General features: G+C 42.0%; 1 protein-coding gene and 1 long non-coding RNA gene across 2 annotated transcripts in view; one reads left to right on the forward strand and one right to left on the reverse strand.

Moving 5' to 3' along the window:
* Positions 1-627: 627 nt before the first annotated feature.
* Positions 628-14,728, reverse strand: LOC106573188 (uncharacterized). Its single transcript, XR_001321281.2, has 3 exons — positions 14,593-14,728; positions 8,679-8,744; positions 628-2,764 (listed from the first exon to the last, which is right to left on the reverse strand). It is a non-coding gene; the product is annotated as an uncharacterized lncRNA (long non-coding RNA).
* LOC106573187 (bcl-2-like protein 13) overlaps positions 14,640-22,945 on the forward strand; it is a 39,244-nt gene continuing 30,938 nt past the window's right edge. The window contains exons 1-2 of the mRNA XM_014147959.2: positions 14,640-14,828; positions 15,469-15,651. Of these exons, the coding sequence (XP_014003434.1) occupies positions 15,534-15,651 (118 nt within the window). The 5' untranslated portion in view covers positions 14,640-14,828; positions 15,469-15,533. The remainder of the gene's footprint in view (positions 14,829-15,468; positions 15,652-22,945) is intronic.

A 22,945-nucleotide genomic window follows, 5' to 3' on the forward strand; every position in this document is an offset into this window, starting at 1 on the left:
TACAGCAGCAGCCACCCTTTTAGAAGTTTGGACACCTTACGGTAAACAAACAAAATACCTTGATTGTTCCGCAAGGGAAGGTAAAGGGACAATCTACACTAAACAAAAATATAAAACGCAACATGTAAAGTGTTGGTCCCAAGTTTCATGAGCTGAAATAAAAAAAAATCCCACAAATTTTCCATTCGCACCATGTTTTTATTTCTCTCAAATTCTGTGCACAAATGTGTTTATATCCCTGTTAGTGAGAATTTTTCATTTGCCAAGATAATCCTTCCACCGGACAGTTGTGGCATGTCAAGAAGCTGATAAAACATGATTACACAGGTGCACCTTGTGCTGGGGACAATAAAAGGCCACTTTAAAATGTGCAGTTGTCACACAACATAATGCCACAGATGTCTAAAGTTGTTCGGGAACGTGCAATTAGCATGCTGACTGGAGGAATATCCACCAGAGCTGTTGCCAGAGAATTTATTGTTCATTTTTCTACCGTAAGCTGCATCCAACGTAGTCTTAGAGAATTTGGCAGTACGTCCAACCGGCCTCACAACTGCAGACCACCTGTAACCACGTCAGCCCAGGACCTCCACATCTGGCTTATTCACCTGCGGAATCATCTGGGGGGGGCTGAGGAGTATGAGTCTGTATTAAAGCCATTTTATGGGGAAAAACGAATTATGATTGCCTGGGCCTGGCTCCCCAGTGTGTACACCCATGTCCAGTCATGTGAAATCCATAAATTGGTGCCTAATGAATTTATTTCAATTGACTGATTTTCTTATGTGAACTGTAACTAAGTAAATCTTTGGAATTGTTGCATTCATATATTTTATTGCAGTGTACAGTCGTGGCCAAAAGTTGAGAATGACATAAATTTGTATTTTTTAATTTTCAAAATATACAGTTCAGGTTAGCACCGAAAAGAGCCACTCTAACCTCAGGCATCATCTGTCAGAAAGGAAACAGAGAGGACCCAGTGAATACCTCATCTCTCCCGGTACTGCTCACGACACAGAGTAGTCATCAACAGATCTCACAAAAGCATATTGAGGTAGTTAAGATCAGCTTGATCACTTAATTTCAAATCGACCCCATCCAGCTGGAGTTGTACCCGAGACATACTCGGGTTAGTGCTTGGGGTATTTGTACTGTGATTTCTAACCCCTAATCTGCATGATAGGTAAATAATCTGTATTACCTTCTAGTGGAGGAGTGCAGAGGGTATGAATGTGGGGGGTGTTCATAGACAAAACAAAGGCCTTAAAAATGTCCACAATCTTCTCGGCAACATGTCATTAGTACACCCCACCTCAATACAGTTCAAATAACAATACATACCTGCACAGCAACCTCCCTTTTAACTAGAATGTCAACCCAAATAGTTCTAGCAGGGCAATAATAGCCCAGCGCTAAGGAACATCAATGGGAAGTGCATTTGAAAATAGAAAGTCTGTTGCAGTGTAAAGTACTGGAATGATAGAGGGAAGAGAAAGCGAGATCTTAGCTGTTGACTTCAGGCTTCCAGTTGTACCGTCTGATGTTTTGTTGGCTTGTATTTCAAAGCTCTGCAACAATGTTGCTACTAATCCATGCGATCCATATCCGGTAAGGTCCAAAACGATAACAACCACAACCTAGAGCGGTCACACGATGATTGAGTTAAACACTTTATAAACTAAACACGCTGAAAATAAACAAGGACTTCTGCAGCATAGCACACGCAATCAAACTGTTGCGCCAACCAAGAGCTCTCTCCCAGAGAGCTGAAAGAGACGTCTTTATTTCCTCCTTCCTTACTGCTATTGCACTCTTAAAGTAGCAGCACACGGTGAAGGCCACAATCTCAATGCCTCCAGAGCTAAAACAAGCTGCAATCAATCATGAAAAAGTGAACAGAAGCCAAAAAATAGAGGTGACTCTCGACAAAGTATCCCTAACAATATAACTCCAATGCTTCCCATAGTTGTGTCAAGTTGGCTGGATGTCTTTTGGGTGGTGGACCATTCTTGATGAGTTAAAAACCCAGCATCGTTGCAGTTCTTCATGAACTTAAACCGGTGTGCCTGGCACCTACCACCATATCCCGTTCAAAGGCACTTAAATCTTTTGTCTTGCCCATTCACTCTCTGAATGGCACAAATACACAATCCAATAACATAATAATGGCACCGTAGGGGAGGGCCGCCATTTTACCGGCTCCCAACCAACTGTGCTATTTAATTAGTTTTTTCACATTGTTTGTAACTCATTTTGTACATAATGTTGCTGCTGCCGTCTCTTATGACCGAAAATAGCTTCTGGACATCAGAACAGCAATTACTCACCTCGAACTGGACAAATCATTTTTCTTTAATGAGTCCGACGTGAAGGATATACTGCTTTGTCAAGACAAGGCCCAAATCCCTGTCATTAGCGTGAAGAAAAGACAGAGAAAAAAATGCAGGAGGGCGGAGTGTCTTGTAAGAATTCGCAACGAGTAGCTAAACCCCCACTACCCTTGGTATTATTGGCCAACTTGCAATCTATCACGGCACAAGGCGAGACCCAGATGCAGACACAGGAGGCAGATGGTTGGAGTCTTACAATGTTTATTAATCCAAAGGGGTAAGCAAGAGAATGGTCGTGGACAGGCAAAAAGTTCAAAACCAGATCAGAGTCCAATAGGTACCGAAGGGCAGGCAGAATCAAGGTCAGGGCAGGCAGGATGATCAGGCAGGCAGGAAAGTAGTCCAGAGTCAGGCAGGGGTCAAAACCGGGAGGACTATAAAAGAGAATAGAAAAGGAGTACGGGAAAAACACACTGGTTGACTTGACTAAACATACAAGACGAACTGGCACAGAGAGACAGGAAACACAGGGATAAATACACTGGGGAAAATAAACGACGCCTGGAGGGGGTGGAGACAATCACAGGAACAGGTGAAACAGATCATGGTGAAACAGGGCAACAGGTGAAACAGGGCATGACAACAATCATTGGAAAACCAACTGGACGATCTACGATCAAGACTATCCTACCAACGGGACATTATAAACTGTAATATCTTATGTTTCACCGAGACTTGGCTGAACGACGACACAGATAATATAGAGCTGGCTGGCTTCTCCGTGATTAAGCAGGACAGAGCAGCTACATCTGGTAAGACGAGGGGCGGGGGTGTGTGTCTATTTGTCAATAACTCCTGATGCGCGATGTCTAATATAAAGAAGTCTCGAGGTATTGCTCGCCTGAGGTAAAATATGGCATGATAAGATGTAGACCACACTATCTACCAAGAGAGTTCTCATCTATATAATTCGTAGCCGTCTATTTACCAACACAAACCGATGCTGACACTAAGACCGCACTCAACGAGCTGTATAAGGCCATAAGCAAACAAGGAAATGCTCACCTAGAAGCTGTGCTCCTAGTGGCCGGGGACTTTAAAGCAGGCAAACTTAAATCTGTTTTCCCTAATTTTTACCAGCATGTCACATGTGCAACCAAAAAACCTCTAGACCACCTTTACTCCACACACAGAGATGAATACAAAACTCTCCCTCACCCTCCATTTGGCAAATCTGACCATAATTCTATCCTACTGATTCCTGCTTACAAGCAAAAATTAAAGCAGGAACTACCAGTGACTTGCTCAATACGGAAGTGGTCAGATGACGTGGATGCTACATTACAGGACTGTTTTGCTAGTACAGACTGGAATATCTTCCGGGATTCATCCAATGGCATTGAGGAGTATACCACATCACCGGCTTCATCAATATGTGCATCGACGACTTTGTCCCCACAGTGACCGTACGTACATATCCCAACCAGAAGCCATGGATTACAGGCAACATCCACATCGAGCTAAAGGCTAGAGCTGCCACTTTCAAGGAGCGGGACACTAATCCGCACGCTTATAAGAAATCCTGCTATGCCCTCAGACGAACCATCAAACAGGCAAAGCGTCAATACAGGACTAAGATTGAATCGTACTACTCCGGCTCTGATGCTCATCGGATGTGGCAGGGCTTGAAAACTATTACGGACTACAAATGGAAACCCAGCCACGAGCTGCCCAGTGACACGAGCCTACCAGACGAGCTAAATGCTTTTAATGCTCGCCTCGTGGCAAGCAACACTGGATCATGCATGAGAGCACCAGCTGTTCCGGACGACTGTGTGATCACGCTCTCTGTAGCCGAAGTGAGCAAGACCTTTAAACAGGTCGACATTCACAAAGCCGGGGGGCCAGATGGATTACCAGGACGTGTACTCAAAGCATGCACGGACCAACTGGCAAGTGTCTTCACTGACATTTTCAACCTCTCCCTGGCCAAGTTTAAAAACATTTTTTTAACTTATTTTACAAGGTAAGTTGATTTACAGCAACAGCCAGGGGAATAGTTACAGAGGAGGGGGTGAATGTGCCAATTATAAACTGGGGATGATTAGGTGACCATGATGGTATGAGGGCCAGAGTGGGAATTTAGCCAGGACATCAGGGTTAACACCCCTACTCTAACAATAAGTGCCATTGGATTTTTAGTGACCACAGAGAGTCAGGACACCCATTTAACATTACATTACATTACATTTAAGTCATTTAGCAGACGCTCTTATCCAGAGCGACTTACAAAATGGTGCATTCACCTTATGATATCCAGTGGAACAACCACTTTACAATAGTGCATCTAAATCTTTTAAGGGGGGGGGGTTAGAAGGATTACTTTATCCTATCCTAGGTATTCCTTAAAGAGGTGGGGTTTCAGGTGTCTCCGGAAGGTGGTGATTGACTCCGCTGTCCTGGCGTCGTGAGGGAGCTTGTTCCACCATTGGGGTGCCAGAGCAGCGAACAGTTTTGACTGGGCTGAGCGGGAACTGTGCTTCCTCAGAGGTAGGGGGGTAACATCCCATCCGAAAGACAACACCCAATCACTGCCCTGGGGTATTGGGATTCATTTTAGACCAGAGGAAAGGGTGCCTCCTACTGGCCCTCCAACACCACTTCCAGCAGCATCTGGTCTCCCATCCAAGGACCAACCAGGACCAACCCTGCTTAGCTTCAAAAGCAAGCCAGCAGTGGAAAGCAGGGTGGTATGCTGGAGTCTGTAATACCTACATGTTTCAAACAGACCACCAGAGTGCCTGTGCCCAAGAAAGCAAAGGTAACCTTCCTAAATTATTAACACCCATAGCACTCACGTTGGTAGCCATAAAGTGCTTTGAATGGCTGGTCATGGCTCACATCAACACCATCATGCCAGAAAACCTAGACCCACTCCAATTCACAGACCGCCCCAACAGATCCACAGATGACGCAATCTCAATCGCACCCCACACTGCCCTTTCCCACTTGGACAAAAGGAACCCCTCCCTCTGCAACTGGATCCTGGACTTCCTGACGGGCCACCCCCAGGTGGTAAGGGTAGGCAACAACACATCTACCACCCTGATCCTCAACACTGGGGCCCCTCAGGGGTGCGTGCTTAGTCCCCTTCTGTACTCCCTGTTCACCCACGACTGTGTGGCCAAGCACGACTCCAACACCATCATTATGTTTCCAGACGACACAACAGTGGTAGGTCTGATCACCGACAACGATGAGAGCCTATAGGGAGGTGGTCAGAGACCTGGCAGTGTGGTGCCAGGACAACAACCTCTCAAGACAAAGGAGCTGATTGTAGACTATATGAAAAGGAGGGCCGAACACGCCCCCATTAACATCGATGGGACTGAAGTGGAGCGGGTCGAGAGTTTCAAGTTCCTTTGTGTCCACATCACCAAACTATCATGCTCCAAACACACCAAGACAGTTGTGAAGAGGGCACGACAACACCTCTTCCCCCTCAGGGGATTGAAAAGGTTTGGCATGGGTCCCCAGATCCTCAAAAAGTTCTACAGCTGCACCATCGAGAGCATCCTGACCGATTGCATCCCCGCCTGGTATGGCAACTGCTCGGCATCTGACCATAAGGCGCTACAGAGGGTAGTGTGTATGGCCCATTACATCACTGGGGCCAAGCTTCCAGACATCCAGGACCTATATACTAGGCGGTGTCAGAGACTCCAGTCACCTAAGTCATAGACTGTTCTCTCTGCTACCGCACGGCAAGCGGTACTGGAGCGCCAAGTCTAGGACCAAAAGGTTCCTTAACAGCTTCTACCCCCAAGCCATAAGACTGCTGAACAACTAATCAAATGGCCACCTGGACTATTTACATTGCTGCACCCCCCCCCTCCCCCTTTGTTTTTCCACTGCTGCTACTCACTGTTTATTATCTATGCATAGTCACTTTACAAATGACCTGATCCAGACAGATCTTTTGAGTTAAATATCATTACATTTTAAATGTTGGATTTTTGAATATATGCATTAATTAATCAATTACAACCATACAATCAGTTTGGCTCTGTTTTTTTTTTACCAAACTACATAACGGTAATCATTTATTTGAATGGTAAAACTATTGACAAACTGGGTAAATCAAGATGTAGCCTTGGCCTATTCACAATACAAGTGAAAGCATAGTCAATAGGAGTGTGAGCGTGCAGTTATTGAGCTTGTTTTGGCTGATTTCATTAGGCTACAGATTTAAAAAACTATCTTTCCCTTCCATTTGGGACTTATTTTATTATACTGTTCAACAACATTTGCATAGAAGAAGAAAAATAGTTTATTCAAGTCTCTAAGATCCATGATGTCGAGGCTCAAGCAAATATGATCTTGACTGGAGGTGTGAGGCGGGGGAGACAAAGTGAATGAATAACGTTTCTGGTAACAACCAGCCTTGAAATCAGAAATATATTTGAGTTATGGTTTGTTATATTATCACAAACAAAGTACTAGGGTAGTGAATTGATGTTAGCTTCAGCTGTAAGCTAGCAAAGAAAGTTAACTTTCAGCTTTGTAGGCTTCCGGCAGTGGTGGGAAAAGTACTCAATTGTCATACTTGAGTAAAAGTATAGATACCTTAATAGAAAGTTACTCAAGTAAAAGTGAAAGTCAGCCAGTAAAATACTATTTGAGTAAAAGTCTAAAAGTATTTGGTTTTAAATATACTTAAGTATCAAAAATAAATGTAATTGCTAAAATATACTTAAGTATCAAAAGTAAAAGTACAAATAATTAGAAATCCTTATATTAAGCAAAGCTGGCACCATTTTCTTGTTTTTAAAATGTACAGATAGCCATGGGCACACTCCAACACTTAGACATTATTTACAAAAGATGCACTTGTGTTTAGTGAGTCCTCCAGCCCAGAGGCAGTAGGGATGACCAAGTGTCATCTTGATAAGTGCATGAATTTGAACATTTTCCTGTCCTGCTAAGCATTCAAAATGTAATGAGTACTTTTGGTTGTCAGGGAAAATGTATGGAGTAAAAAGTACAATATTTTCTTTAGGAATGTAGTGAAATAAAACTAGTAAAATAAAGTGCAGATACGTAAAAAAAAAAAACTTAAGTAAAAATACTTCAAAATACTACTTAACTACTTTACACAACTGGCTACCTTATCTTCCTGCAGAGTAAAGTGTTCTAGCCTGTAATAGACATCGTTTTGTGAACAGTAATTAACAGTTTAAACAATTCTACATGCCTTGTTGCATTATTGAAGTGTGTTAACTTCAGTGCAGCATAAACGATGAAGATGCAGCCCAGACTCCCAATGAATGCAGTGGTTCATTAGGACAAAGCTAGAGTAAATGGAGCAGGCAAGGTGCGCTCGCGCTATATGGGGACATCGGCTGCAGTGATAGACAGACTTGATCCTCTCTCAATCAGTTGACGCTGTGAGACATTTGACAGAAGTACCGAAAGTAACACATTCTAGTAACGAACCGTTTTTCATGTTATCAATGGGTTCATCTGACTCTGGGTAAGTAGAAGTAGACATTGCCAAAATGTCGCACTATCCCTTTGAATTGGGATTCGTCTTCAGAGATGATCACATCATAAAGAAGAGTATTTCCTATGGTGAGTGCGACCAGGGATCATTGGGACGTTCTTACCATCACCCTTAAAGCTCAAACACACCCGTAGGATTGTCAGACGTTTGCCTGCCCGACAGCATTTAGCACCTCTGAACAGTGCCGGTGTTGTCCCAGTAATTGATCACCTACCTAAAAACACTGACCCCTAGTGGTCTGAACATTGACTGACATCAGGCCGTTTTTATGAACAATTCTGCTAAATGAACATATTTTTTCTACAGGTTATCAGCGTGCAGCCAAGATGTTCCCTTTGTTGATGATGCTTATTGTGCGGTTGAACCAAAATATTACATGTAACAAAGATTACATAAAAACAATGAAATGTGTGTATGCAATGAAATAATGTATGTTGATGCTAATACTATGTACAATATTTAATTGTTGCAATATGATAACAATAGCCTAATATATTCAACATGCTGTAAACTGCCTTTTAACAGTTTAATTTGTCTTTATCACCAATCTAATAACTAAGAAACACCCCTCATTATTCTCACTGGTTGCACTGTTTGTCTACATAACCTGGTTCAAGCAGTCATGGCATTACCCTGAAGAAGGTACAGTGATGCCGAAACGTTGGGGGTTTACCACTAAATTATTGGGAGTTTGTATTTAGAGTGTGCGACTCTTTATTTATTTGTAATACTCTGTACAGTACCTTTACCAAACTTGCCAGCAAGATAGGGAGGCAGTGTATTACCTTTGCATCAATTTCTTCTGCTTCCTCATTGGCTTCCTGTTCAATGAAGGCCATCAAATGCTTGATCTGTCAAGGAGAAACTGGATGAATAAAGAATGTTTAGCCTACGTCATAACTCATACCATGATATACAAGAACCTATTAAAATGATCCTCTTTATCACTGAGATGTTTCATTTTTTTCATTATCACTCTAATAACTATGACATGCATTGGTTGCACTAATTGTACTGTTAACTAGCTAGGCGGTTTGACATTGTTGGTGAGAGCTGACAAGTGTATAACTAACGCAGAGGAGGCTGGTGGGAAGAGCTATATGAGGACGGGTTTATTGAAATGGCTGGAATGGAATCAAACACATCAAACGTGGAAACTACATGTTTGACTCCATTCCATGTATTTCATTCCAGCCATTACAACGAGTATGTCCTCCTATAGCCCCTAAAACCAGCTTCTTCTGCGTTAGTTATACACTTGTCAGCTCTCACCGACAATGTCAAACCAGCTAGTTAACTTTAGATATGTCATGGCACTTAACATTTTTGAGCCTGTCCTCCTATATCTCCTCCCACCAGCCTCCTCTGCACTAACGTTATATCTCTCACACACAGAGCAGACGTATTAGTATAGTTCGCTAAGAGCAAATAGAGGACCCTTTCCACTTTATAAGACTAGTGTGTTAACTAGTTAGAGTTTGAACAAAATTTTGCAACAGCTAGCTAGCTAACAACATTACCCGTTTGAGCGCAATGGCTTGTTACTCTTTTGTTGTTTTTGCTTAACGTTACTAATCAATGTAGCTAGCTAACAACTAGCTAATAATACTCAGTTAGCTGGTTTGACAAGTTATTTCAGTTGCTCATGCACGACAAACTTGGGGCTGATGACAAGCAACAAAACTGGCATGGTAGTTCAGCTGACTGGATGACAGTAAACTGCGCATTCACGAGGGTCCGTTATTGAAGTGCCGCGCATATTATCTTACTTTCCGTAACATGTTGTCTCAGAGATAGAGGAGCGGCAGCGCCATTGACAGGGTTGCCAGGTACAGCGAAACATTCTAATCCAATGACCACTGAAAACCCGCTCACACGGCCTGAAAACAAGCCCAAATTTTTTTTTTCGCAGAAAGAGGAGTTGCCACGTTTATCCAATAGGTGTCTCCATAATAACAATCTAAATACAACTGCTGAATTGGCTTTACCTTGTTCTCTGCATTACTCCCTTTGTTATTGGTTCATCACACCAAATTATTTAACCTGAACTATATAAGTGATCGATAGTAAATGGTTAAGACATATGTTTCTTTCAGAAAACATTGTGAAATTGTGTTAATACAAGTCATATTGCTCTAAAATAATCACATTTTCAACTGGAGTATAAAAATCAGTCATCCATCCCTCTGGAGCAAGATGGAAAGGAAAGAGGAGATCCATCATGAGTTCAGTACATTAAGGGAGTTGTATTCTACTATTAAATCAATCACTACTATTATAAATTGACTAATGGAGCAAATCGGTTCCTCTCTGTCTTCACCTCTGTGCCACTCCCTCTCTCTTGACTTCAACTTTCTGGCCAATGTTAGCTAGCTAGCTTGCTATGTACAGGGCTTGAGATCGGTGATTAAACTCAACTCCACAATGTACGATGGAGTTGAGCGGCAACTAGTGTGGGCAACTGGAGCTCTGACATCACATAAGTCATCAAAAACGTCTGATTTCAGCACCCAAAGAATAGCCCACATTTACACATAACAGAGCTCCAGTCGCCGCTCAACTCCATCGCGGAATTGAGTCTGCTATGCTCAAGACTAACTTTTTTCAGCACCATCCCAAAGTGCAATTTAAACCAGGAGTTAGAACCAGTTCAGGGAACAGAACAGAAACAGGAACGAAAGTGATCCATACTATTCCGGAATAGAACCATTATTTTAAATGCATGGGAACCGGTTAATGACGTTATTTTACATTCCAGGCATTTTTTCGAGTCTCACAAAAACACGCAACAAATCACCTATGTAAAGCCCTCACTGTCACTCTGAAATGTATTCCAGTGTCTGCCTGCAAGCTAACACTCTTTGCCTGTGTGTGCGTGCGTGCATGTATTTAGGCTACCTGCCCCTCTGAAGTATATGTGAACTGTACAAGTTAAACACAAATAACTGACAGAGTTAACAAAAGTGCCAGTGTTTATTACAAGACCAATAAATTTCAATAAGAGTCACCAGTATCCCCCAATCCACCCACCGGCTAGGACTATGGCCTAGAGAGTACACACAATGAATCAGCACCAGGACCAGAATATGTATAAAAACACAGGACGTAAGCCTGGCATGTAAAGCACCTCTAGGCAGAAACATGCAAACTTTAAAGTATATTCACACTCGTAAGATAGCACACTCATAATTGAACAGTCCTTCAGGCTTGTGTACATCAGTACGCCGTTAATTGCCTTGTGCCACTCCGGCAGCCCAAAGTGGCTCGTTTGTGGGTGTGCTGGCAGCATATAGCAGCACGTTCGATTGTGCGTCAAGAATACAGCATTGCACGTTTGTATGAAGGTCTGGTTATTAAATGGGTAAATAGTTTATTCCATTCTCTGTTTAATGAATGTATTTACAGGTAAATAGTAATATGCTCTAAACCGCTTTGGTGACAAACAAACTTTGTTGCTCTGTCTCCAATCATCCACATGGCTGAGGGAACCTATTCAAGTAAGTAAATACATTGGTTTTTTTACATTTTCAAAATGTATCATTAGCTAGCTAGCTACAGTGCAGGCTAACTCAAATGAGCTGCTAACGTAGCTAGCTAGCCAACTTTACATACTGTATTGATAGCTAAGTTAATAAAATATCTATTTGCTAGCTATCTTGATGTATTTATCATTGTAAATTAAAAACACAACGCTAAATGCATTTGTAGGTAGCTAGCTAACAGCCATGGAAGAGGGTGAAAGGATAGCAGCTCCAGCTCTCTAAGAAGGGAGAGAGTAGGCTATTCTGGATAGGGCAGGTACTTTTGTGTAGTTCTAGTCCATAGAAAGAGAAACTGAGGACAGAGATGATAGCAACATAATATTCAGTGCTGTCTAATATGAGTGCAATGAAGCCTGTTTCTTGTGATGTTTTATGTCCTCAGATACAGAGAGCCTTGAAAGCCTTTTGGGATGCTATCCTTGATATGATCCTGCTGTTGTCACATGCTACACATGCAGATACAGTGCATTCGGAAAGTATTCAGACCCCTTGACATTTTCCACGTTTTGTTACATTACAGCCTTATTCTAAAATGTATTGAATTAAAAAAAATCCTCATCAATCTACACACAAACCCCATAATGACAAAGCAAAAGCAATTTTTGCAAATGTATTAAAAGTAACAAATAGAAATACCTTATTTACATAAGTATTAAGACCCTTTGCTATGAGACTCGAAATTGAGCTCAGATACATCCTGTTTCCATTGATCATCATGGAGATGTTTCTACGACTTGATTGGAGTCCACCTGTGGTAAATTCAATTGATTGGATATGATTTGGAAAGGTACACACTTGTCTATATTAAAAGGTCCCACAGTTGACAGTGCATGTCAGAGCAAAACCAAGCCATGAGGTCGAAGGAATTGTCCGTAGAGCTCCGAGACAGGATTGTGTCAAGGCACAGATCTGGGGAAAGGTACCACAGCATTTCTGCAGCATTGAATGTTCCCAATTACACAGTGACCTCTTTCATTCTTAAATGGAAGACGTTTGGAACCACCACGACTCTTCCTAGAGCTGGCCGCCCGGACAAACTGAGCAAGAAGGGCCTTGGTCAGAGAAGGGCCTTGATCAGGGAGGTGACCAAGAACCCGATAGTTACTCTGACAGAGCTCTAGGGTTCCTCTGTGGAGATGGGAGAAACTTCCAGAAGGACAACCATCTCTGCAGCACTCCACCAATCAGGCCTTTATGGTAGAGTGGCCAGACAGAAACCACTCCTCAGTAAAAGGCACATGAAATCCTGCTTGTAGTTTGCCAAAAGGCACCTAAAGACTCTCAGACCTTGAGAAACAAGATTCTCTGGTCTGATGAAACCAAGACTGTACACTGCCAAGTGTCACGTCTGGAAGAAACCTGGCACCATAACTACAGTATTGCGTGGTGGTGGCAGCATCATGCTGTGGGGATGTTTTTCAGCGGCAGGGACTGAGAGACTGGTCAGGATCGAGGGAAAGATGAACGGAGTAAAGTACAGAGAGATCCTTGATGAAAACCTGCTCCATAGCACTCAGAACCTCAGACTGGGGCGAAGGTTCACCTTCCAACAGGACAACGACCCTAAGCACACAGCCAAGACAACGTAGGAGTGGCTTCGGGACAAGTCTCTGAAAGTCCTTGAGTGGCCCACCCAGAGCCCGGATCGAACATCTCTGAATAGACCTGACAATAGCTGTGCAGCGACGCTCCCCATCCAGCCTGACAGAGCTTGAGAGGATCTGCAGAGAAGATTGGGACAAACTCCCCAAATACAGGTGTGCCAAGCTTGTAGCGTCATATCCAAGAAGACTCTAGGCTGTAATCGCTGCCAAAGGTGCTTCAACAAAGTACTGAGTATTGCTTCTGAATAATTATGTAAATGTGATATCAGTTTTTTATCTTTTATAGATTTTCAAAAATTTATAAAAACCAGTTTTTGCTTTGTCATTATGGGGCATTGTGATGGAAAAAAACGATTTAATACATTTTAGAATAAGGCTGAAATGTAACAAAATGGGGAAAAAGTCAAGGTGTCTGAATACTTTCCGAATGCACTGTACATAGTCATTGAAGACTGGTCACTTTAATAATGTTTACATGTTTTACCCACTTCATAGGTATTTACTGTATTCTGGTCAAGGCTCATCCTATATTTAATACTGCTGTACACACCTTTTCTATTGATATACTGTCCATAATGTCTATACACACCATCATATAAATTTACATTGAGTATGCAAAACATCCATGACATAGACTGACCAGGTGAATACAGTTGAAAGCTATGATCCCTTATTGATGTCACTTGTTAAATCCACTTCAATCAGTGTAGGTGAAGGGGTGGAGACAGGTTAAATAATGATTTTTAAACCATGACACAATTGAAACATGGATTGTGTCATTCAGAAGGTGAATGGGCAAGGCAAAAGATTTACGTGCATTTGAACATGGTATGGTAGTAGGTTTGTGTCAAGAACTTTGATTATGATTTGATTTCTGGAAGAAAAAAAACCATGTCTTCATCATTCACTATCAATCCTTTCTATAGTTCAGATTAAATCATTTGATATGATGAACCAATAACAAAGAGAGAAATGCAGAGAAAAAGGTAAAGCAATTTTACCAGTTGTTTTTCCATTGTCATTATGAAGACACCTATTGGATAAATGTGGCAACTCCTCTCTTGCTGCGAAAAGAAATGTTGGACTAGTTTTCAGGCCTTGTTGTCTGTTTTGATTGGTCCCAAAAATGGGTTGACCTGGCAACCCTAGTTACAACTCTCTTTTTGGTCTGCGTGGAATCATTTTATTAAATGTTTTCATTTTTATTTCTGTAAAGTACAATATTCATATCTACCGTATTGGAGTTTTTTTTCCTATTAAGAAATGTGCACAATTTAATTGAACTTTATTTTGCTCAGGCGCTAGAACATCAAAACACACTTGACCATATACAGTAGCTAATTTAATTGAGAAATAATTTGATGATAATTTAATTATTTCATTTGATGATAATTTGATGATAACAGGGTGGATAATCAAAATACATGATATGACACTTTAATTTTTTTTACATATTATAAATACAACACGCATATGAGCATTTTGTTATATACCATGATTTTGTTTATGGAATTAATAAATGAATCAGCTAATTTAAATAAATGAATACGCACTTTGACTTCTCCCCAAACTGAGTCGCATGTTATCCTCATGATGGCTACCCAGCTCCTACATTAGAGACGTGCGGGGCAAGTTTTTGTTGGAAAGGACCGAGATAAAAAAAAACTCGACATACCCTGGTGACATCCGTAACTGTTTTGCTCCTGCTGGTACTGGTGTGTGGAAAGTGTTTCAAGTTTTGTTGCTCAACACGTGCCTTTGTCAGGACTGCATTTGCCTCTGGAAACGAGTAAGTCGTGTGTCATAGTCTAAGATGGTGTGTCTTTTCGATAATGAACTTTCTCTTCAATTGTAGTGCCATATTGATCTTTAACGGACCCTGCTTTTTTAGGTTAGTACACTCAGTGTAGGCTAACACTGTGTAGTGAGTAGTACACTAGCTATAGCTAGCTGAATTAGCTAACGATTATCGCGGGTATCGAACAGTACTCAAATATTGACTTATTACTGTAACAACTTGATGGTTCATGCCCAATGTGTGTTGTGAAAGGGGCTTTGTGTTTGGATACACTGTCTACTGGAAATGTAGCTATCATTCATGCAAACAATTGGCTCGAGTTTGTAGTTGCAGTGCATCATTGCAGTCGCACCGTGATATGAATGGGATGATGAGATAGTGGGCAGGCTGTGCTGTTAATGAACAGATGAGTTGTTGGTGCCTCAAACTTTGTCTCTGTTGCTGGTGTCATCCCCATACATGCAATCCAAAAAATAGTTTTGACCATGTGTTTTTGTGCCTTATGACAGGACGAAATGTGCACAATGCTTTATTTGTAGATGTCCTACTTTGTTTCTGACCGTACACCCATATATGCTCTTACTAGATACTTTGACTGCAATAACCAGTGTGCTTTTCTTTCTACTTTCAGAAGTTTGAGCTTTTTACACATTTGACTGCATGTGCCTGAGAGTCTGACCCTGCTGCATCTCTGCAATGGCTGCCTTGTGCTCCACCTCTGTGCCTGAGGGTTTCCACTATGAGACTAAGTACATTGTCCTCAACTACCTGGGCCTCCTGCCCCCCTCCCAGCTACTGTCCACTGCTGGCGGAGGTAAGGGACAGGCTGCACCCCCTTACCACTCACACTAAATCAGGATGGGGAAGATACTGGGGATAGGAGGGAGTGGCTGCTTCCTGTTCCCAATTCTCCACCACTAGCACACTCTCCACTATGTATTTAAAATTGGTGTAAGCATTTTTGTTTATACCAATGCGAGAGCGTGTACGAGTGCACACTTCGGTAAATAATTGGGGTGCAGACGCCGTCTATACAGATTGCCTGCCAGTGCCCACCCCCCTTTTCATTGGCCCTCATTAGAAATATGTAATTGCTGTCTTGGTCTCTGGCTTGAAAACCTGCCCAGTAGCTTTAGTACAGAGGCTGTTCTGTATTCTGCCTGGGTTGAGCTAGTGGACTGTTAGTCTTTTCTTGTCCTAATTCTGGGAGCTCACACAAACATGGTCAGCACGCATGTGTCAATCAAAGCTTCCTGGAGTCCTACCATGCCTTTACAGAATGGATGGGCAGCTTGTGCTGGCACCACTTCCAAGCATGTTGGTATCTCTACCCTAGGTATGTGGAGACGGAACAGAATCGAGTAATGTTGACAGTAGGGTTTGGCGATATTACAATGGTATCATCTATCAACGATGATTGGCAACATGCAGTAAAGAAGGGAGTAGGGCAGCCCACAAGGGACATTCTGAATCCTACCTCATTTGCACATGCTGTATATAGATTTTTCTGCTCTATTATTGATTGTATGTTTGTGTTGTATGTGTCGAACTGCTTTGCTTTATCTTTGCCAGGTTGCAGTTGCAAATGAGAACTTGTTCTCAACTAGCCTACCTGGTTAAATAAAGGTGAAATGTATATAACATTTTAAAAAGCATTCAAAGTAATCTGCCTATTCCTATTTGATGGATATATTTCCTATTTCAATAATTAGACTCAGTTCTATAGGTCTACAGAATGCAAGAGAGGAATGTAGGCTAGACAGAGTGGAGAATTCCACCAAAGCAGTGCAAAAGGTCCAGTCAGAAAATATAATCTCGGTCTTTCTCTTGCTCTGTTGGTTGCATGGGCCTTATAGCCTAAATCTATTTGTTTTTATAATGGGCACTCCTTAACTATATCCTGTTTAGCTGTTTTCAAAAACCTAGGCAATATTACTTTGGGCTAGGCTATGCTTTCATCAATTTATGCATGCATGCTTTTTTTCTCCCGATCAAACAATGAATGCATTGAACAGAGTTCAATTTAAAGAAGATGTTTGAATAGCCTAAAAATGTAATAGGGCCAGGGGACTAATAATGAGAGAAGAAACCATATCAATATAGAAAAATCGAATGACAAGTTTAAGCTTATTAAGAAAGAAATAATACGTGAGGGGCAGGAAAATCCATCCATGTGAGGTTGAAAACCAAATGGCCAATAACCTATCCCCTAGGCCTATTATAAAAGCTTTAAGACAAATTTAAAGTTTTATAAACAGAAGCCTATTTCCCAAATATTCTAATAGCCTAAGAAGGCACTATTGTCCTGAAGTTGCCACTTTCAAAAAGAACAAGAATGGAAGTAGGAGTCCTATAGGCTGGTCTCAATCACAGCTTTATTAGAGATGATAAACAATAGCCTATTAAGAGAGGAGGATGAGGCAAAGCAATTATTCTACATTTCTGAAGATGGTAGACTTCGCTTCTATCCAGCCCATGATTTTATAACCTAACTCATTACAGTAAGGCCTGTTCCTCGTCAGTTGACTGTCAATTTTCTCAATGTGAGCGAGGCACACGTATACCTGTTACATGCTGGATCTCCACTAGAAAATTGTTTTAGAAAATATTTGCCAGCACTTAGGTTCTGCCCAGGCTTTCAACAACATTTTTTTTTTTTTTTCACTTTTATTTAACCAGGTAGGCCAGTTGAGAACAAGTTCTCATTTACAACTGCGACCTGGCCAAGATAAAGCAAAGCAGTGCGACAAACAACACAACAGAGTTACACATGGGATAAACAAACATACAGTGAATAACACAATAGAAAAATCTATATACAGTTGAAGTTTACATACACCTTAGCCAAATACATTTAAACTCAGTTTTTCACAATTCCTGACATTTAATCGTAGTAAATATAACCTGTCTTTGGTCAGTTAGGATCACCACTTTATTTTAAGAATGTGAAATGTCAGAATAATAGTAGAGAGAGTGATTTTATTTCAGCTTTTATTTCTTTCATCACATTCCCAGTGGGTCAGAAGTTTACATGCTACCAAATACTAATTGAGTGTATTGTCTTTACATTGTTTAACTTGGGTCAAACGTTTCAGGTAGCCTTCCACAAGCTTCCCACAATAAGTTGGGTGAATTTTGGCCCATTTCTCCTGACAGAGCTGGTGTAACTGAGTCAGGTTTGTAGGCCTCCTTGCTCGCACACGCTTTTTCAGTTATGCCCACACATTTTCTATAGGGTTGAGGCCAGGGCTTTGTGATGGCCACTCCAATACCTTGACTTTGTTGTCCTTAAGCCATTTTGCCACAATTTTGGAAGTATGCATGGGGTCATTGTCCATTTGGAAGACCGATTTGCGACCAAGCTTGAACGCCTGACTGATGTTGCTTCAACATATCCACATAATTTTCCTTCCTCATGTTGCCATCTATTTTGTGAAGTGCACCAGTCCCTCCTGTAGCAAAGCACCCCCACAACATGATGCTGCCACCCCCGTGCTTCACTGTTGGGGTGGTGTTCTGCGGCTTGCAAGCATCCTTCTTCTTCCTCCAAATATAACGATGGTCATTATGGCCAAACAGTTCTATTTTTGTTTCATTAGACCAGAGGACATTTCTCCAAAAAGTACAATCTTTGTTCCCATGTGCAGTTGCAAACCGTAGTCTGGCTTTTTTATGGTGGTTTTGGAGCAGTGGCTTCTTCCTTGCTGAGCGGCCTTTCAGGTTATGTCGATATAGATACTTTTGTGCCTGTTTCCTCCAGCATCTTCACCAGGTCCTTTGCTGTTGTTCTGGGATTGATTTGCCCTTTTTGCACCAAAGTACGTTCATCTCTAGTAGACAGAATGTGTATCCTTCCTGAGCGGTATGACGGCTGCGTGGTCCCATGGGGTTTATTCTTGCGTACTATTGTTTGTACAGATGACCGTGGTACCTTCAGAAGTTTGGAAATTGCTCCCAAGGATGAACCAGACTTGTGGAGGCCTACAATTTTTTTTTTCTGAGGTCTTGACTGATTTCTTTTGATTTTCCCATGATGTCAAGCAAAGAGGCACTGAGTTTGAAGGTAGGCCTTGAAATACATCCACAGGTACACCTCCAATTGACTCAAATGATGTCAATTAGCTCATCAGAAGCTTCTAAAGCCATGACATCATTTTCTTGAATATTCCAAGCTGTATAAAAGGCAGTCAACTTAGTGTATGTAAACTTCTGACCCACTGGAATTGTGATACAGTGAATTATAAGTGAAATAATCTGTCTGTAAACAATTGTTGGAAAGATTACTTGTGTCATGCACAAAGTAGATGTCCTAACCAAATTGCCAAAACTGGTGTTAACAAGAAATTTGTGGAGTGGTTGAAAAAACGAGTTTTAATGACTCCAACCTAAGTGTATGTAAACTTCCGACTTGAACTGTATAAGACTCCAGCTTCAGTGATTTTTGCAATTCGTTCCAGTTGTTGGCAGAAGAGAACTGGAAGGAAATGCAGCCAAAGCAGGAGTTGGCTTTGGGGATGACCAGTGAAATATACCTGCTGGAGCGCGTGCTACTGGTTGGTGCTGCTATGGTGACCAGTGAGCTAAGGCGGCGCTTTACCTAGCAAAGACTTAGATGACCTGGAGCCAGTGGGTTTGGCGACGAGTATGAAGAGAGGGCCAGCAAACAAGAGCATACAAGTCGAAGTGGTGGGTAGTATATGGGGCTTTGGGGACAAAATGGATGGCACTGTGATAGACTGCATTCAATTTGCTGAGTAGAGTGTTGGAGGCTATTTTGTTAATGACATCGCTGAAGTCAAGGATCGGTAGAACAGTCAGTTTTACGAGGGTATGTTTGGCAGCATGAGTGACGGATGCTTTGTTGTGAAATAGGAAGCCGATTTCATTTTGGATTGGAGATGCTTAATGTGAGTCTGGAAGGAGAGTTTACCAGACACCTAGGTAGTTGTCCACATATTCTAAGTCAGAACGTCCAGAGTAGTGATGCTGGGCAGGTGCAGGCAGCGATCAGTTGAAGAGCATGCATTTAGTTTTACTTGTATTTAAGAGCAGTTGGAGGCCACGGAAGGAGTGTTGTATGGCATTGAAGCTAGTCTGGATGTTTGTTAACACAGTGTCCAAAGAAGGGCCAGAGGTATACAGAATGTCATCTGCATGGAGGTGGATCAGAGAATCACCAGCAGCAAGAGCGACATCATTGATATATACAGAGAGAAAAGTCGGCCAGAGAATTGAACCCTGTGGCACCCCCATAGACTGCCAGAGGTCCGGACAACAGGCCCTCCGATTTGACACACTGAACTCTATCTGAGAAGTAGCTGGTGAACCCGGCGAGGCAGTCATTTGAGAAACCAAAACTGTTGAGTCTTCTGATAAGAATGCGGTGATTGACAGAGTCAAAAGCCTTGGCCAGGTCGATGAATACAGCTGCACAGTAATGTCTTTTATTGATGGCGGTTATGATATCGTTTAGGACCTTGAGCGCGACTGAGGTGCACCCATGACCAGCTCGGAAACCAGATTGCATAGCGGAGAAGGTATGGTGGGATTCGAAATGTTTGGTGATCTGTTTGTTAACTTGGCTTTTGAAGACTTTAGATAGGTAGGATAGGTATCGTTCTGTAACAGTTTGGGTCTGGAGTGTCTCCCCCTTTTTAACCTCTTACATCTAGACGTTCCGCTAGCGGAACACCTGCTCCAATATCCAATGATGGGCGTGGCGCGAAATACAAATTCCTCTAAAATCAGAAAACTTCAATTTTTCAAACATATGACTATTTTACAGCATTTTAAAGACAAGACTCTCGTTAATCTAACCACACTGTCCGATTTCAAAAAGGCTTTATAACGAAAGCAAAACATTCGATTATGTCAGCAGAGTACCCAGCCAGAAATAATCAGACACCCATTTTTCAAGCTAGCATATAATGTCACAAAAAACAAAACCACAGCTAAATGCAGCACTAACCTTTGATGATCTTCATCAGATGACAACCCTAGGACATTATGTTATACAATGCATGCATGTTTTGTTCAATCAAGTTCATATTTATATCAAAACCCAGCTTTTTTACATTAGCATGTGACGTTCAGAACTAGCATACCCCCCGCAAACATCCGGTGAATTTACTAAATTACTCACGATAAACGTTCACAAAAAACATAATTATTTTAAGAATTATAGATACAGAACTCCTCTATGCACTCGATATGTCCGATTTTAAAATAGCTTTTCGGTGAAAGCACATTTTGCAATATTTTCAGTAGATAGCCCAGCCATCACGGCTAGCCATTTAGACACCGACCAAGTTTAGCCCTGATCAAACTCCGATTTACTATTACAAAAGTTTCATTACCTTTGTTGTCTTCATCAGAATGCACTCCCAGGACTGCTACTTCAATAACAAATGTTGGTTTGGTCCAAAATAATCCATCGTTATATCCAAATTGCGGCGTTTTGTTCGTGCGTTCCAAGACACTATCCGAAATGGTAAATCAGGGTCGCGAGCATGGCGCAATTCGTGACAAATGATTTCTAAATATTCCATTACCCTACTTCGACGCATGTCAACCGCTGTTTAAAATCCATTTTTATGCCATTTTTCTCGTAAAAAAGCGATAATATTCCGACCGGGAATCTCCGTTTAGCTAAACAGAGGAAAGAAAACAAAGCTTTCGGTCGACGCAGGCACGAGCCTGAGTCTCACAGTACTGTAACCAGCCACTACCAAAACGCGCTACTTTGTTTCAGCCAGAGCCTGCAAAGCCACGATTCAGCATTTTGCCGCCTTCTGAGAGTCCATGTGAGCCGTAGAAAGTGTCACGTAAGAGCAGAGATCCCCTGTAATAGATAGAGATAATCAACAAGGCCAAGAAATGGTCAGACAGGGTACTTCCTGTACAGAATCTTCTCAGGTTTTGGCCTGCCAAATGAGTTCTGTTATACTCACAGACACCATTCAAACAGTTTTAGAAACTTTGGAGTGTTTTCTATCCAAAGCTAATAATTATATGCATATTCTAGTTTCTGGGCAGGAGTACTAATCAGATTAAATCGGGTACGTTTTTTATCCGTCCGTGAAAATACTGCCCCCTAGCCATAACAGGTTAAGAGGGGGATGACCGCAACAGCTTTCCAATCTTTAGGGATCTCCGATGATATGAGAGGTTGAGCAGACTAGTACTAGGGGTTGCAAAAATTTCGGCAGATAATTTTAGAAAGAGAGGGTCCAGGTTGTCTAGCCCGGCTGATTTGTAGGGGTCCAGATTTTGCAGCTTTTTCAGAACATCAGCTATCTGGATTTGGGTGAAGGAGTAATGGAGGGGCTTGGGCAAGTTGCTGTGGGGGTGCAGAGCTGTTGCCCGGGGTAGGGGTAGCCAGGTGGAAAGCATGGCCAGCCGTAGAAAAATGCTTATTGAAATTATCGTACATTTATCGGTGGTGACAGTGTTTCCTAGCCTCAGTGCAGTGGGCAGCTGGGAGGAGGTGCTCTTATTTTCCATGGACTTTATGGTGTCCCAGAAAATTTTGGAGTTTGTGTTACAGGATGCAAATTTCTGTTTGGAAAAGCTTGCCTTTGCTTTCCTAACTGCCTGTGTGTATTGGTTCCTAACTTCCCTTAAAAGTTGCATATCGCGGGGGCTATTTGATGCTAATACAGTACGCCACAGGATGTTTTTGTGCTGGTCAAGGGCAGTCAAGTATGGAGTGAACCAAGGGCTGTATCTTTTCTTAGTTGTACATTTTTTTTGAATGGGGCATGTTTATTTAAGATTGTGAGGAAAGCACTTTGAAAGAATAACCAGGCACCCTCTACTGACGTAATGAGGTCAATATCCTTTCAGGATACCCAGGTCGATTAGAAAGACCTTCTCGCTGAAGTGTTTTAGGGAGCGTTTGACAGTGATGAGGGGTGGTTGTTTGACCGTGGACCCGTTATGGACACAGGCAATGAGGCAGTGATCGCTGAGATCCTGGTTGAAGACAGCAGAGGTGTATTTAGAGGGCAGGTTGGTCAGGATGATATCTATGTGGGTGCCTGTGTTTACGGACTTAGGGTTGTACCTGGTAGGTTCCTTGATTTGTGAGATTGTGGGCATCTAGCTTA

The sequence above is a fragment of the Salmo salar genome, chromosome ssa16 (genome assembly GCF_905237065.1).
Source record: "Salmo salar chromosome ssa16, Ssal_v3.1, whole genome shotgun sequence".
Classification (NCBI taxonomy): Eukaryota; Metazoa; Chordata; class Actinopteri; order Salmoniformes; family Salmonidae; genus Salmo; species Salmo salar.